At 35.5% G+C, this 18712-nt stretch overlaps 1 protein-coding gene across 1 annotated transcript; it reads left to right on the plus strand.

Moving 5' to 3' along the window:
• Positions 1 to 1496: 1496 nt before the first annotated feature.
• LOC125815168 (phospholipase D zeta 1-like) lies at positions 1497 to 18433 on the plus strand. The gene is made up of 21 exons (XM_049494581.1): positions 1497 to 1748; positions 3090 to 3194; positions 3323 to 3435; positions 3541 to 3682; positions 4194 to 4364; positions 10011 to 10184; positions 11032 to 11274; positions 11353 to 11469; positions 12590 to 12729; positions 12875 to 13024; positions 13997 to 14153; positions 14225 to 14468; positions 14550 to 14692; positions 15188 to 15298; positions 15699 to 15845; positions 15926 to 16123; positions 16494 to 16595; positions 17273 to 17404; positions 17531 to 17596; positions 17948 to 18009; positions 18150 to 18433. The coding sequence occupies exons 1-21, from the start codon at positions 1554 to 1556 to the stop codon at positions 18388 to 18390; spliced, it is 3153 nt and encodes a 1050-aa protein (XP_049350538.1). The 5' UTR covers positions 1497 to 1553; the 3' UTR covers positions 18391 to 18433.
• The last annotated feature ends 279 nt before the right edge of the window (positions 18434 to 18712 follow it).

Raw genomic sequence — 18712 nt, forward strand, 5'->3', positions numbered from 1 at the left:
CAATTGGGTCTTGATTATCATTGTTATATTAGGAATAATCTGTGGAATATGATCATGATACCTCTGACAAGTGTTTGTGGCTAATTTAGCATATACTCAATTATAACTTGGATATTCCAATATTTATTCTCTTATGGGACATACAAGAGTTAATGGGCTCTGAAATGACAATTATGTCCTCTGATTTATTTGTTTCAGTAGGGTAAATTATCGCCTCTTAAGTCTACCATAAATGCCACCGATAGATAACACCAACTCTATCCCCTTCCATTTTTAAACATACTATACAACTTATAAGTGAATAAAGAATGAAAAGAAAATTGAAAGTGTCTTTAAAAGTGTATACAACAAAAACAAAATGTGTTATAGTATAATCATATGATTACTTAATCACATATCTTGCTTAGGGATAATTCTGTCACTTCTTATTTAGGAGTTAGGACCAACCGTTTTTTTCTTTTTTTCGTGACACCGTCCGTTTCTGAATTGCACCACAGCACCAAAACCATTACTGTCAACAAATGAAAAATCACCACGTGTTACAACTGACCCACGTCACCATAACTTACATATACGTGTTACCATTTCAAGAGATCTTCACGCGAAATACATGATCTCACATTGTTATTTAAATTTTTTTATTAAAAAGTTGTTTTGGTTACATTGTTATCTTTACTTCTTTTATAAAAATTTTATTGAGATGATATAATATGTGACATTATATAACCACAAAAAATAATACTATACGTAACAATAGGTCAAATACTAGGATTGTTCAAAATCGAATCAAAATTAATAATTCAAATTAAAAATTTTTTATTAGTTTTTCAGTAATAGATTATTGATTTAGCAATTCAAATAACAACTTTGATTTTTTTTTATTATCGAGTTATCGGTTTTTAATGGTTTGAGGTTTTTTCTTAATGGGTTAACCGATAACCCGATAGTAAATTAAATAATTATATTTACATCATTTTGTATATAAAGTCTTTGACTTAGAGTTTACTTTCCTACTTTTATTTCTGGCTATCTCAAATTATCGATTATTCTACCATGTAAAAGTATTTGCTTTTGAGCAAGATGCAAGTTGTGAACTCATGTACATGATTCATTCGATTTGTCACCTTTCTAAGTGATTTTCATTAATTTATTTTTGTGTCAAATCTTAACGATTAAATCGATAGCCGAACCAATAACGATCAATAACCGATATGTCAATATCTTAATAGTTCTATAACTGTTTAACATCTCTACAGATCGATAACCAATAAATCAAATCGATATACTTCAAAATCGAACTAAACGGACCAATACACAACCCTATCAAACACACACTTTCTCTGCCACTATAGAAAAAACGAAAAACTATAATTACTTCCAAATCACACCAACTTGAATTTTTCCATAAACTATATTTCATAACAGAATATTCGTACATTTTTCTCTGATTCCCGGGAATGCAAAACGAGATTTTCATAATTGGAGATTGTTTCGACTGTAGAAGAAGATAAGTCGACTTAATTCAAGTGGGAATTAAGTAGCAGCAGGCAGCAATGTCGACGGAGAAGCTGATAGAAAACGCGCCGGCGTCGGCAATGTCATCGACGCATTCGCTCCGATACTACACCGAACCAGCGACTATCTTCGAGGAATTGCCGAAGGCGACTATTATTGGCGTGTCAAGACCAGATGCTAGTGATATAAGCCCTTTGCTTTTGTCATACACCATTGAAGTCCAGTACAAGCAGGTGAAAATTCTTTTAAAGTAATCAAATTAATTTCTATGCGGAGTGCATTTTTCTTAATCACAACTTTGACTTTAAATACTCCTATGAGTAGTAGCTTTGGATGTTGTGATTTAATTGTTTTGTTTCTACTTCTCTTTTCATTTGGTAATAGTTGCTATACTACATGATTTTATATTGGTCTTATAATATCGTGTATGAAGCAGAAGAGGTTTAATTGGATTATGAAAATTCTATCATTATGGTATAAGTTGGGAATTGCGTTTCAGAATTTGTATTTATTATTCAATTGAGGTGATTCCGGATTTGAACTTTACGAGTTTGAAATTAAACTGAGCCATTTGAGTTACTGGGTTCAGAATTTAATTTTTGTACATATTTAATATGCTTTTGACCCGATGGTTTATGCTATATATCTGTCCCATGTTTAAGGAGGCACATTGGAACAGTATTTCTGTATAGTGATCAAGGGCAACATGTGATTAGCCTTTAGATCATTTTGTAATGATGTAATTATTGGAACGGGCCTCATAAATACTGTTATGATTGGCCGTTGTGGTTAGGATGAAAGGTGACAGCAAGGCTATAGATCTTTTATGTAGAAGGGACCACGAGTATAGATATATAGAGTCATCAAAGAACTCACTGAGGTGAGAATGTCCAACTGGATATGCTATGGCATGTATGGATGTAGAAAGTCATGAAGCCTATGATACTGGGTGTATTGAAGTTCAACAGGTGATTATGAACAGCTCAGTTCATTTGATAAAAGTACACCTTCACACACAACACCTTTTTATGTCTGGTACAGTTGACCGGGTAAAAAAGAGCATGTAAGCAGGGTTTCTTGATACTAATCTTAGGTCATCATTTTCTATTTAATATCTGAGTATTGCTTTTTAGGTTTTGGATTTCCCTACTTTTGACAATTGTGATGGAATCTGCTATAGTTTCTCTTTACCTGGTCATTAGTAAATCATATTTTATATTCCGGCTATTCCATATCATGCACTTGGCTCTTCTACCTGGTTTAAACTAAAGTTACTATCAACTTTTCCTTTCGATAATACAGTTTCAGGTGACCCTATCAAGAATGCCTTTTCTGCTAGCTAAGCCTTTTCCCCTTCACTCTTTTATGCTAAAATAATGATAAGATTGAGCATTTAGCAATTTGGAAATCGATTTTTGAAGTCTTTATTTATTTTAGCCTCTTTTTCTCGGGTAAAGAAATTTTGAATTTGTTTTTGCTTCCATTCTGATAGAAGCTAGTCAGTGAACTTTAGTTTCTATAAAAAGTTCTTGTGTTCAAATTCATGACCATCTCCTCTTTACTTTTCCAATTAGCAGTTCAAGTGGTGCTTATTGAAGAAGGCCTCACAAGTTATTTATTTACACTTTGCATTGAGGAAACGTGCAATAATTGAGGAACTCCACGAGAAACAAGAGCAGGTTTATCTCTCTCTTTGCTTCACATATATGAGACAATTCTACGCCTTTGTTATTTCTTCATTCCATGAATTTGATAATGGCCACTGTCTAAAAGTCTCCTAATCTCATTCTCAAATACTTGTCAAAAGGTTAAAGAATGGCTTCACCACATTGGTATAGGAGAACAAACAGCTGTCACACATGACGATGATGAAGATGATGGAGCTGTGCCAATTTACAATGAAGATAGTATTAGAAATAGGTGTCAACATGTTTCTGTTTGAATCTTGTTATGCTTAGCAGGCTGGACCTTGCATAGAGTTCTGCAAATACCAGACATGATTCTTATCTGTGGGTATATTTGCAGGTGTGTTCCATCCCGGGCTGCTTTATCAATCATTCGTCCATCATTGGGCAAGCAGCAAACCATCACAAGAAAAGCAAAAATTGCTATGCAAGAGTATCTGAATCATTTTTTGGGGAATTTGGACATTGTAAATTCTCGAGAGGTGTGTATATTATTCTGTTTCAATCTCCAGCAGTTTGTTCTTAGACAGATACCTTTTGACTAGAAAAGTTTGTATGGGGTGGACAGTTGTTGCAGAAGTTAACTGTTGGCAGGGGTATTCACTGACGTCTTGGAGGTCATAGACTAGTTAATCGCTGAAGTTTCTCCTGAATCTTGAATTAAGCATGGGAAAAGTGCTTGTAACATCTGTTGTAGCTCAATATTTTTCCAGTTTAGGAAGTATGCAAAACATATACTTCCTTCCGATTAGGCAATTAGCTTCTGTGCTCCTATAAGTGATGTTACTTTTCTCTTTAGACTTGTACTGTTGGATAACCTTGTTTCTGATGATATTCTACCTTTCCTCCAAACAATAGTTCCTTAGACACCCCAGTCAAGGGAGCAATTTCTGGTTTTAATAGTCATGAAACAGTATATTTGATTCTTTGGGACTTTTTTCTGCTATTGTTTCTTTTCCTTGGTTGTAACAAATAGAGAATTTATAACTTCAGGTGTGCAAATTTTTGGAGGTCTCCAAGTTATCATTCTTACCAGAATATGGCCCAAAGCTCAAAGAAAATTATGTAATGGTTAAGCATTTGTCGACAGTTCCCATAGAGGAGGAGAATGTGGGATGCTGCATATGTTATTGGTCTGGCTGTTGCAAGAGTAAGTGGCAAAAGGTAAATGATCAACATAGTGCATTGTCTGCTGACAACATTTGTGGAGATATTTGTATGCATAAGCTTTTCTGCACATAAGGTCTTTTATCTTTCTGAAAGCTGGAAAGCTTGGTTGATTCTTCTATTACTTGACAAATACTATCTTACAGAGATATGGTATGAGAACTGATTTTGTTCTTACATGAAGACTGATATGCCTTTTTATGTTGCATTCAGATTAGAGTAATGTTATTACATGCAGAATATGCATTCCTTCCTCAGTTTCCTTCGAGACAGACATAAATATGGAAACCTGAAAAGCATTTTTCCTCTTTAATGACAAGATGAATGGACAGTTCATTTGTTATGAACAGAACTGAAAATCACTCTTGTTACTTTTGAACTCAAAGAAACATAGTGAATGAGGCATGTTATGGATGAGTAGAGGTGGTCAGACACTACGAGATAGATAGCCACATATGCATTTTGAGAACTCATCTTGGGAACCCTCAGGTCCTGAGTTTCCATGGTTCCTACTTCCGTGGTTGTTATCATATATTATCTAGGATTCTGCATCTTCTAACATTGTCCACTTTCAATACCAGTTTGTCCATGCCCAATCTAGAAAATGCCATTAGTTGGATTTAACCAGTTATTAACGCCACATGAATGAACATTTTTTAACTGGAAAGTGGGAGTTATAGTTTTGATGAAAACAATTGCAACCATAGCAGACACCTATTAGGTAAATGTAGATCTAAGGCTAAGATTATCTTTTAGCTTTTTTGCTATCCTGAACAATCAACTTGTCTATGGAATAAGTGTTGTCTGTGTCAATTTTCTGTTGAATGCCTCTCAAAGTGAGAGTCTTTCCATTATATAGAGAAAATAAAGATTACACATCCCTAAAGATCCGTCATTCTATCCCTAAAGATCAACTATTCTATCTCTACAAATCTGCTATTCAATCCCTCTAAATCTGCCTTGCTATCCCTCCAAATCAGCTATTCTATCACAATATTTATTCCTTTGATTCTACAACAAATGTATATGATCATGCTAATTTATATCACTATATAATTACATTAATATATACAATCATTTAGTTTTCCATCATGCTAACATCCCTCCTCAAATTGATGTTGGTGGATTAAGAAGCATCAATTTGCCTACTAGAAACTGATGACGTTGCCGGGCCATGGATTTTGTAAACGCATCAGCTATTTGAAGATCACTGGACACATGTGGAAGAGTAATGACTCATTTATCTACAACTTCTCGGATATAATGACAATCTACTTTGATGTGTTTGGTCCTCTCATGAAAAACTGGATGAGTAGCAATCTGAATAGCACTTGTATTGTCAGCGTGGAGAGGAGTAGGATGAGATTGAGGAAATCCAATCTCAGCAAGTAATCCACGAAGCCATAGACATGGATCGATATTCAGCCTCTGTTGAAGATTTTGACACACGATCTTGGTTTTTACTCTTCCAAGATATCAATGACTCTCCAAGAAACATGCACCAACCAGAGACTGAACGAGGAGTATCAGGACATCCCGCCCAATCAGAATCATTAAAAGCATTAAGACGAATAGGAGAACCACTTGGAAAGAACAATCCACGAGTAGATGTTCCTAGAAAATACCGGATGATGCGATGAACAACCACCAAACGGAGATGACAGGGAGCTTGCATAAATTGACTAACTTGTTGAACTGCAAAAGAGATATTAGGCCGAGTAATAGTAAGGTAATTTAGACTCCCAACTAATTGTCGAAATATAGTTGGATTAGGAAGAAAATCGCCTTCCTCACGACGATACTTCTCATTTAATTCCAATGGAGTATCTACGTAGGAGGAATCTTGAAGACCAGCAAAAGAAATCAGATCCTGAGTATATTTGTGTTGATTTAGAAACACACCGGAAGCAACATTATGAACTTCCAAACCCAAAAAATAAGTAAGAGTACCAAGATCTCTCATATGAAAAGAATCTTTAAGTTGTTGTAGGCTAGTGATTAGTGAAGAATCAGTTCCTGTGATAATAATGTCATCTACATACACCAAAAGAAGAACACAACCTGTAGATGTTTTCTGAAGAAACAAAAATGAATCATATTTGCTCTGCTCAAAAGAAAATTGTAGCAAAGTAGACCGGAACTTATCAAACCAAGCTCTTGGGGCTTGTTTTAATCCATACAAAGACCACTTCAACTTGCATACATCTGATGTAGGCGATGAGAACAAACGAGGTGGAGGTTTCATATAAATATCTTCTTTAAGATCGCATGGAGAAAAGCATTTTTGACATCCATTTGATAAAAAGACCAGTTTTGTGAAGCAGCAATGGTAATAATAGTTCTCACCGTAGTCATTTTGGCTACGGGTGCAAAAGTCTCCTCATAGTCCACCCCATACTCTTGTTTGTTACCAAGATCAACCAATCGAGCTTTGTAACGATCAAGAGTTCCATCAGAATGAAGTTTGATTGAATAAACCCATTTACATCCAATAGGGCAGACATTTGAAGGACATGAAACAATGTCCCATGTGTCATTTTCTTTAAGAGCCAAAAGTTCTTCCTCCATTGCTTTCTGCCAACATTCATGCTTGGAAGCTTGTGAGTAACAAGATGGAACAAATATGTTGGATAAAGTAGAGGAAAAGCCATGCCAATTGGGAGTACAAGATACTCTGGTAGATCACCGAGTAGGCTCAAGTGGACCAGATCTTGAAGAATTCTCAGATTCTAGTTGTGGTACAGTTTCAGGTGGCGGATCAGTGTCGAAATATGATAAAGTTGGCCGACGTCGTTCATACACAAATCCAGGTTTGAACCTCTTAAAAGAAGATAATAAATCCTCAAAAGTAGGAAGAAGAGGAGAAGCAGAAGATGAATCTATAATCGTAGGAAAGAAATATTGATTCTCAAAGAAAATAACATTTCTAGAAATACGAAATTTGTGAGAACATGGATCATAGCAAATAAAACCTTTTTGTGAAGTACTATAACCCATAAAAGCACATTTAGTAGATTGTACAGAAAGTTTATTGCGCTGCGAAAGAGGCAAATGCACAAAACAAACACAACCAAATGTATGAAAATCACTATAGTTAGGATTTTGGTGATAAAGACGAAAATATGGAGACTCAAGATTTAGCACTTTAGATGGCAATCTATTAATAAAATAGATAGCAGTAGACAAAGCTTCCACCCAATATTTAGATGGTACAGAGGACTCAATCAATAAAGTACGAGTGACATCTAAAAGATGGCGATTTTTTCGTTCAGCAACTTCATTTTGTTGTGGTGTATATGGGCAAGAGTGTTGTGAGACAATTCCTTTGTCAAGCAAGAATTTTTTGAATTTATAAGACATATATTCTCCACCAGAATCAGATCTTAATAATTTGATGCATGTAGAAAATTGAGTCTCAATGTAAGCCAAAAATGTCTTGAACATGGAAAATACATCAGATTTGGATCGAAGAAAATACACTCAAGTAAATCGACTATAATCATCTATGAATGTCACAAAGTATTTGAAATGAGCATGAGAAATAATTGGTGAAATGCCCCAAACATCACTATGAATGACATTAAAACATTTTGTAGCACGACTACCAAAATTAGGAAAAGGAAGAGTTTTACTTTTGCCTAATTTACAAGTAGAACAATCAATGAAAGCAGCTGAAAATTGATTTTTATTTCCCAATAAACCAGAATTTGATAAATGAGACAACACAACAGAATTTGGATGTCCTAGACGCTTATGCCAAACCTCAATCTTACTAGCAGTAGAAGTACAAGCAAAAGATAGAACATGAGCATTGGAAAAGTATATAGGAAATAATCGTCCAACTTTAGGCTCTTTCACGATTATCGTCCCCGACACCTGATCCTGCACAAGACAACCATTACGAGAAAAATTCACATCACAATTGTTATCTACCTATTGTCCAACTGAACTAAGACTAGTTGAGAGCTTTGGTGAAACAAAAACATTCTTGAAAGTTGGAGTAATGTCCCCAACCTTGGTAATGGGTAAATTACTACCATTGGCAATCTGTATTTGTGAAGGACCTTGATACTTCCGAACATTTTTTAGGATGCTCGTTGAGTTGGTCATATGATTGGAAGCACCTAAATCAACAATCCAAAAATTAGATGTAACATCATTACCTTGTAATCCCAATGCTGAAAAGGCTGACACAATCATTTGTTATACCATTTCAGGAGTAAGAACTTGTCCTGAAGATGAGTTATCATTAGTGGAACCATTTATCCCAGCTTGAAAAGCATTGATCCTACGATTTTGAGGGCACGTGGGACACTCTTTGATAATGTGTCCTTGTTGTTTACAATAATTACAAAACTTCTTGCTACAATTGCTAGCAATATGACCATATTCCTTGCAACTGTAGCATTGAGTTCTACTCATATCCCTGCCCTTTCCTTTACCTTGAGCAACAAATGCAACAGTGACATCATTTTCTTTCTTGAAAGCATTTTGTGTGACAAGACGTTGCTCTTCACGAAGTAATTCCCTAAAGCAAACATCCAAAGAGGGAGACGGGTCACGATTCATCAAGTTAGAGCGAACACTCTCAAAGTCGGAGCGTAATTTCATCAAAAATTGGTCTCGCTTGCTTTGCTCATGATCTACCTGAATCACTAATAGAGATTCAGTAGGTATTTTGGCATAGACAATATCTAAAATCCAGAAAAATAATCTTGAACAGAAAGACCTCCTTGAGAGTAATTAGCAATTTCATACTCTAACTGAAAGCGTCTTGCGCTATTATCTTGGTTGTAAACCTTTTGTAAGTAATCCCACATGGCCTTAGCTGTCTTGTACGGCCTGAGATTAAGAACAATAAGAGGGTCAATTGACCCTAGAATCCATGTCATCACCCGAGCATCTTTAATCTTCCATTCACCTAGCTTTGTTGCATCAGTAGGAGCAGGATCGCTTCCATCTATATGGCGCTATAGTTCTTTGCCGGTAACAAATAACTGAAACTGAAACTCCCAAGAAGAATATTTTTTTCCAGTGAAACGAACACTGAAGGATTCAAAGTGATGTGAATTCATGTTTTTGAATAGCTATGAAAACTACAAAGACTCAAGAAAGTAACTAGAATGACCAAGTACAAAATTCCCAAGTGGTAGGACTGATTATCGATGAACAGTCAACCAAAAACCAAGATTTTCAAAAAAAAACTTAGAAGGAACCACAGATAGCTATGAAACAAGACAACCAAGAGAAGGCTCTGATACCATGTCAATTTTCTGCTGAATGCCTCTCAAAGTGAGAGTCTTTCCATTATATAGAGAAATAACGATTACACATCCCTAAAGATCCGTCATTCTATCTCTAAAGATCAACTATTCTATCTCTACAAATCTGCTATTCAATCCCTCTAAATCTGCCTTGCTATCCCTTCAAATCAGCTATTCTATCACAATATTTATTTCTTTGATTCTACAACAAATGTATATGATCATGCTAATTTATATCATTATATAATTACATTAATATATACAATCATTTAGTTTTCCATCATGCTAACAGTCTGAATATGACCTGTCCTCCACAATGGTTGACCCTATTAAATGTTTTTGTCTTCCTTGTCTTAACTACTTATACTATGTCGTGCAGGTTTGGGCTATTCTAAAACCCGGTTACCTGGCCTTACTAAACAATCCTTTTGATGCAAAACTACTGGACATAATTGTTTTCGATGTGCTTCCAACTTCTAATGGGAAGGGAGAGAATGCGGTATACTTAGCAAAGGAAATAAGAGAAAGAAATCCTTTGCAATATGCATTTAAGGTCTGCTTCCAGTCAAACACTACAGAAAATTCTTTTATGGTGTTTTAGCATTGCTGTAACTTGAACTCAATTTTTGACCATTGTGATTTCTTATTTCTTGGTTACATGTTCATTTTGTTAGTGCTCTACTACTACAGAGTGCTAATTTTATTACTCAAGATATATATGTCAAATAAAGTTGTGTATTTTAGTTGCTTATCATGCACACTCACCTGAAAATTATCTTGTTTTGAAAGCAAGACTGGGTACAAACAAGAGATTTTGTGCACATACTGAAGTAGTAGTTTAAGTTTAATCAATTAGATGTTCTATTCTTAAACCTATATGATGGCTTGTAAATGATTTTAGCTGCTGGAATGGAGGAGATGATTTAACCTAAACCAATTATGTCTGCCCTATAACATTAAGTAATGATTGAGCTTGTTTCAGTTTACACTGTTTACTTCTTTTTCCCTTATATTCACCATTCAAGTAGCGTTGATAGATTCTACTAATCTTAGGAAGTTTAATTCAGGAAAAAGTAGAAACTGACCAAATAATTTAGTCAAACTAATGAATTTTCTTTTTAACTATCCAGCAACTTCTTGGTCAACCAAGATATGTGGGGAAGTCACTTTTTTACTCAACGTAATATTGCAGTCTTTCGGGAAATCCATTTTCTGTTTCTTCCCCCCTCAATCAAATAGTTGTTCAGTGTGACATGATATGGAGTTGTATGTCGCAAATATAACTAACCTCTTTTTTCTTTATTTAGTAAGTTATCTCATTATTGCTGGATTTACTTCTCAAAGAGTGCATCTTGTTTTGCTTGCTTTTGCATAAAACTGACAGTTGTAATGGCTGAAAGGTTTGTTGTGGGAACCGTAGCATAAGGATTAGAACCACGAGCCATGCCAAAGTCGATGATTGGATATGTGCAATTAATGATGCTGTTCTTAAACCTCCAGAAGGTTGGTGTAACCCTCACCGCTTTGGTTCTTTTGCTCCATTGAGGGGGACAACTGATGATGCCACTCAAGCTCAGTGGTTTGTAGATGGGAAAGCAGCATTTGAGGCAATTGCTTCTTCAATAGAGAGTGCAAAATCTGAGGTTGATCTACCAACTTTTTACATCGCAATCATAAATTTTCTTACTGCAGATAGTTCCACCTAATTTAATCTTATGCAGATCTATATAACCGGATGGTGGCTTTGCCCAGAGCTGTACTTGAGACGTCCATTTCACAGCCATAGCTCCTCTAGACTTGATGCATTACTTGAGACTAAAGCTAAAGAAGGGGTCCAGGTGCATAAGCGACTGATCTCTACCTAACATGTTTAACTTTGTAAATAATTGAGTAAATTAGTTACCTTTGTAAAGATATGACACCTGAACCTAACTCAACCCCAAAAGCTAGCTCATGAGGGAAGGTTTGTCCAAGTCCATATAAGGAGACCAAATTCCCATCCCTCTACCGATGTGGGTCTTCTTAACACTCCCCCGCACGCCCAGACCTCAACTGGAGCGTGAACACTTCTAAAATGGGGGACCAACATCGGTGAACAACAAATTGGGATGGGCCTGGCACTGATACCATGTAAAGATATGGCACCTGAGCCTAACTCAACCCCAAAAGCTAGCTCATGAGGGGAGGTTTGTCCAAGTCTATACGATGTGGGATTTCTTAACAACCTTTACCTCAAAAAAAAAAGATTATAATTTGCATGTATAATTATTCTTATGCTTTAATGCCTGCCAACAGTAATAAGTCACACATTTGTTGAAAGACATTTACTCAAGTCACTTTGATAAAGATTAGGAACTAGGCATTTGTCTTGCATCTAGACACATTGTGTTTAACAGAGACATTTACATGTAACTAAGTGTATCCAGCAATTTTGATGTGCATTCTGCTCATACTAAGAATTTTTAGTGTTTTACTTGCTTTCTGAAGTGAAAACGAATATGCCTGAGCATTTGCTGAATTTTGATTAGATGGTATATCAAGTAGATGTACAAATGTCTGTGTACTTTATTTGTTTATCGATCTTTATTTAAAGAAAGTATCTGTTATTAGATTCTACATTCAAAAAACAAATGAGTAATGTATGTGCTATTTGGCCATAGAAAATGTAGATGGTAATAGGTGCATTAAATGGTTGACCATGGTTCGCTTGATAATACCACTTCGTTATTTATATTGGTTCTTGGTATCTTTATCTTAAAATTATTTTATTCTGTAAAAGAAGGGATCATGCTTACATCTCATTGTTCTTTTTCATTGTTCACTACAAGACTTTTAAAAGTTAGAAAGGAATCAAGGATACAAAAAGAAGTGTTTTCTATAAAGAACTGTTTTCTATACAATTCTTCCATTGTGATTTTTAAGAACCAGTCTAACTTCTAAAAATATATGTTGATGCAGATTTATGTTCTTCTCTACAAGGAGGTTTCTATTGCTTTAAAGATTAACAGTTTATACAGCAAAAGAAGGCTTCTGAAAATTCACAAAAATGTTAAAGTCCTGCGATATCCAAACCATTTCTCCGCAGGGATCTACTTGTGGTATGCAGTTAAGAATTTAATACAACATAGACTCTGATGTAGTCATGAGTTAGAATAGATTTCCCATCTGTAGCTACACTCTATGTATATTAATTCCTTCTATTTTATAAGCTTATTAAAACTAAAACGTGGTTTCTACATGCAGGTCGCACCATGAAAAGCTTGTCATTGTGGACAACAAGATTTGTTACATTGGAGGTTTAGATTTATGTTTTGGCCGGTATGACACAAGAGAACACAAGTTGGCTGATCAGCCTCCTTTTATTTGGCCTGGGAAGGACTACTATAACCCAAGGTAAGATAGCTATGATATGTATGTGACCTACTCATGAACTTGAAATTTCCTTTGTCAAGTTTGTATTTATAACTTAAAGCAAATAGATATGGGCGCCATTATATTTCTTAACAGGAGTTCTTTTCGAACTCCTTTAGTTAGTATGTGTTTGAGAATAGGTCTTCATTAGCATTCAGATGATGAAATAAATATATTTGTAACCTGTTGAAGTTAGAAATGGAATATGTAGATTTTGAAAAGATTCCACCATAAGTAACATAGTTGAAAGAGCTATTGCTCTCCATGTTGAAATTGTGCCGACGGATTTAAATCAAATTTAGTTATCTATTTTTCTGCTTTGTCCCAGAAATGTGACAATTTGAGGCAAAAGAAGGGAAACTAATGGAAAGTTACACAATTTGTCTCCCTTCTTTGGTTTGCATGTTACTTATCTAGTATTCGCGTAGTTTAATGTGGAAGGAGGAGGTTAAATTTTCTTTTCATTTCCTCTTGTATGTCAAACTAAAAGAAAAGAAGCAAACAACTTTCCTTCATTTTGTCTTCAATTTTCCTTGACTTACACAGAGAGAGAGAGAGAGAGAAAGAGAAGGCATCTTATTAAAATTTAAATTTGATTGATTAAATGAATTTCTATTCTTGAAACTAGTGAAACTCATATTAATAGTATCATTAATAGTTGTCTCAAATGTTAGAGTACCATGTAAGAGCAGTGTTCTAGGCCTCCATTAGATTATTTAGTTTGATTCAATAAAAGTTTCTTGTTTGGTGGGTGTTCTATTAGACTCATATTTGTCCAACTTATTGCAAACGAATATCTAATATAGCTTGAGATGATTCAAGTTGATATCAATTTTGTAGATGGAGAATGAAAAGAATTAGAGCATTCTCTTAAGTTGACTGGTTGTAGAAGTCACTCAAACCCATATGCAGCAAATGTAATATTTAATTATCTAAATTGTCATTATTATCCAGAGAGTCCGAGCCAAATTCTTGGGAAGATGCCATGAAAGATGAACTAGAGCGGGAGAAATATCCCCGAATGCCATGGCATGATGTCCACTGTGCTCTTTGGGGACCACCTTGCCGAGATGTTGCCAGACACTTCGTTCAACGCTGGAATCATGCTAAGGTTCTTTTCTACTCCTCAGTGTACTTCTTGACGAAATTTCAAGTTGCTAATATTTCTGACCATTGATGCAGAGAAGCATAGCTCCAAATGAACAGACTATACCACTGCTTATGCCACAGCATCATATGGTTCTTCCACACTACATGGGCAGAAGCAGAGAAATTGAGATCGAAAGTAAGACAGCTGAGCTGAACTCAAAAGATCTGAATGGACAAGATCCATTTCCGTCTGGGTCACCACCGGAAGATATCCCGTTACTTTTACCCCAGGAAGCTGATTGTGATGAGGTTTCCTGTGCTGACGAGAAGTTGACTGGTCTGGTCTCTAGTCTATTACTTAAGTTTGATTTATTTTTTAGTTAACACTTTGTCATTAGGTCTGAAGATATATTTTCAGATGATCTTCATCACCTAGATCTCCAAAGCCAAATGAAAACTCATCAACTAGATAATTGGTGGGAGACACAAGAGCGAGTAGCAGAAGTGGTTTCAACTGATAAAATAGAAGATGTTGGTCCTCGAACCCGTTGTCACTGTCAGGTTAGCTTAACATTATATAGTACAATGAGGATGTCATTTGGTGGTGTATTGGGTAGTTTTTACATTCTGCTTATAAAGGTATAATGATTATTGACATTGTTTAGTATCTAGTCTTTATTGCTCAAGGATAAAAACAAGGAGAAAATTAAGGTTAAGTTGAGCTAGTATTAGAACCTTGAAAGTAGACAATTTGAAGAAATTCTAAATATACGTCTGGCGGAGAAAGTATCGGCTGGACTCCCTCCCCCTTTGGGTGCACCATTAGAGGATAAAGATATTGAACAAATGAAGGTAGGGATTAGTTGCTGCCACTTAGTCAAACATTACTTTAAATATTTTTTACTTTCTGCTGATAATGTTTAGGTTCATAATATTCCTTTAAACTACTTCCTAGATGACCTGAAATTTAATTCATTTTCTTGTTTACTCAGTTTCGCATATGTTTCAGTTAATTCTCTACTGCCATTGACATTTCTTATGGTTAACTTGTCATAGGTCATTAGAAGTGTCAGCCAGTGGTCTGCTGGAACAACTCAAACTGAAGACAGCATTCACAAAGCTTATTGTTCTCTTATTGAGGAAGCAGAACATTTTGTGTTCATTGAGGTATGCACTAATTACAATTGATTGTCAGAGCTTTGTGTTCATTGAGTTATGCACTGATTAACCACAAAGACGATACTGATTGTCAAAGCTTTTCTGCTTTGAGGTAATACTGGAAAACACACATTATTTTCAGCTATATGGAGTTTAGTAAGTGCTATCTTCTGATCCAATCTCTACACTATGGAATGCTAATATCCATCTTGTCAACCTTAAGTTGACTGCCACCAGTGGCTCAGTGGGTTTATTGTTGTTAATGTCCAGTTACAAGTGTACTCTTCTTGTTCTGAATCTCTGAATGTTTTCTGTTTCTGATTTGTTTTATGATGGTTATGAGCAAAAATATAGTAAAGAAGCTCACTTATCAAATGAAAACTCATGCTTTTATTTGCAAAACTTTCAGAATCAATTTTTCATCTCGGGTCTTGCTGGAGATGAAATTATACACAATCGTGTAGCTGATGCTATATACAGACGTATAAGGCGAGCACACAAAGAAAATAAGTGTTTCAGGGTTATAATAGTCATCCCACTATTACCTGGTTTTCAGGTAGGCATCTTCTCTTCACGTTGGAGACTGTAAGTTGGTTTTTGAGTTTTCACGTTTCATATCTAGCTTCAAAATTACAGGGAGGCCTGGATGACATTGGGGCAGCAACTGTGAGAGCCTTAATGCACTGGCAATATCGGACTATTAGCAAGGGCAACACTTCAATACTGCACAATCTTAATGCTCTATTGGGTCCAAAAACTTGTGATTACATATCTTTTTATGGTCTCAGGACGTATGGCCAGCTTTCTGATGTTGGCCCTATGTTCACGAGTCAGGTAATTTCTTGAAGATCTAACAGTATAAATCAATTAACTGAAACTCACTTATATAGTAAGATAGGTCCATCTATTGGCATGGACTGTCTTTGAATTGCTAAGAACCAGTCAATCTAATATTTGTATGATCAACTTTCGCCTCCAAGAAAATTGATGTATATACTAGGCGGAAGTTTGAAAATGAAAATTCTTTAACCAAGCCTGAAGGGTTAACTCATTCTACTGTTTAGTATGTAATGTTTATCATCTTCTGTCAATGTTTGCTCTTCTTTCTCTAACATGCAACCTGTATCTATGCAAGTTTACTTGATTTTGATTGTTCGAAAATTTGGTGTTCTATTGCACTAAAAGTTCTCCAATTTTAACACAGGTCTATGTACACAGTAAAGTGATGATAGTGGATGACCGTATAGCCATGGTTGGATCATCTAATATAAATGACAGAAGTTTGCTTGGATCTCGCGACTCTGAGGTAAATCTGTTCTAGGCTATTAGCATGTGAAGAACATGAAATCTTACTCCCTATAAGAAAGTCTATTCTCTTCGGAGAAGAAGAGAAACAGCCATTACTTCCTGGGAATAGCTCATCTACGTTCACATGGTAATACAAATAAATATTAGAACCATTGTGGACTTCTGTTTTGCAAACATTCTAATGTCGTATTGCTAGAACTGTCACTTGAGAGTCTGTAGACTTTTTTCTTCTTTTAAGGAAACATATTAGTAGAAGCAAAACCCTAAACACTGCACAAAAATTAGAAAACGAAACACATCCAGCTTTTATCTGGATAAATCTCGCTTTTGTCAGTGAATTGGTTCATCTACCACAGGAAACTGTAGATTCATACCATTTTCACCTTGAATTTCTGTCTGTCGATTCATATAGTTGGTTCATGTATACCTTGCTTATACCACACATGCTGCTTGTGAATGAGAGCTGTCCCCAGTCGAAAGATAAATGTATGACTTTTTAGCTTTTAAACTTCATGAGGCTTCACATTTCAATTTCTTACCTTGGATATCTGCAATTGAATTCTTTCAGCTACGCATCTCCAAAAGCAGTATCTTGTTCTGTAGATACTTTTAAACAATAGATTAAAAAGAATATTTACAAAAAAGGAACTTCTGACAGAAAATTGGTTGTTCCAGATTTGTGTAGTCATTGAAGATAAAGATTTCATTGATTCAACCATGGACGGAAAACCTTGGAAGGCTGGAAAGTTTGCTTTTAGCCTTCGGGTTTCTTTGTGGGCAGAGCACCTTGGTTTACGTGCTGAAGAGGTCAGTGATGCTTCAAACTTCCAATGGCATAAGATTTCCTCTCATGGATGTCACATGTCTTGACATGCAATACTTTTATACATATGTTTTAAATACAGCAACTAAAGGCCATCCTTTCTTTTCCAGACTTGTCAAATCAAAGATCCCGTGGCTGACTCTACTTACAAAGATATATGGATGGCAACTGCAGAGGTGAGACTGGTGTTCTTACTTTAGTTGATTGCCTTTTAAAGAAAAGCAATACAAAAATATGATAATACTAATTCTCGAAAGAAGCACAAAATAATTCTGCCATATGCCTATCTTTTGATAATGATACATGGATACTAGTGCATAGAAAGAAAGCTTCCAGGTATGACAGCAGCTCCATTATCACTCTATCTGCTTGTTTTAGTTATTTAATTGCTTTTATGTAATGCCCATTGACAGAAATATCATTTCTATGTAGTAGCCATGCCTGAAATCTTGATCAAACTGCACAATCTGGTCACTTAGATTTTCATCTCAGAGAATCAATAACTCTTTGTATCTCTTATATTTCAGTCAAATGCCACGATTTACCAAGATGTATTCTCTTGCATCCCAAATGATCTTATTCACTCAAGGTACGTGACTGACTACCACATCGACTTTCCACCATCTTTTTCTCTTTTAATTTATGGAGGCGGGGGGAGAGTAGTTAGTAGTGCAAAGTCTTTGATCATGCTCAGTTGCTCATGTTATCTAATGTCATCCTGGAATGCAGGTCTGAACTTCGACAATGTATGAACCATTGGAAAGATAAGCTTGGGCACACAACTATTGATCTAGGTGTTGCTCCTGATAAACTTGAATCTCACGTTGATGGGGAAGTGAATACGAAAGAGAAGTTAAAGTCAGTCAAAGGACATCTTGTTACTTTTCCCTTGGAGTTCATGCGCGAGGAAGATTTGAGACCGGTGTTTATGGAGACCGAGTTTTATACTTCTCCTCAAGTGTTCCATTAAGCTACAAATTAAGTTGTGATATGTAGGCTCTGTGTTTGAGAACGTGTACATATGTTCTTATTTTATGTATATATATTGGAATGCATTTTAGGACTGAAATTTCTTGTGTTTCAAGATACCAAACCGCAATTCTTCCCCTGGGTATTTTAGAAACCAACCTTATTCTTTTAGGAACTTCCTGACTTTGTCCATCCAAATATATCCTTGTGTTTCCTGAAAATAATATATATTATATAGTACTATATATTTATGTGTTAATTGCTGTTCAAATCTTCTATTTACAATTTATGTTACACTCTATATAATAAGTGACTTGAGCATA

The sequence above is a fragment of the Solanum verrucosum genome, unplaced genomic scaffold (assembly GCF_900185275.1).
Source record: "Solanum verrucosum unplaced genomic scaffold, falcon-dt-bn FXZP01000261.1, whole genome shotgun sequence".
NCBI classification, from domain to species: Eukaryota; Viridiplantae; Streptophyta; class Magnoliopsida; order Solanales; family Solanaceae; genus Solanum; species Solanum verrucosum.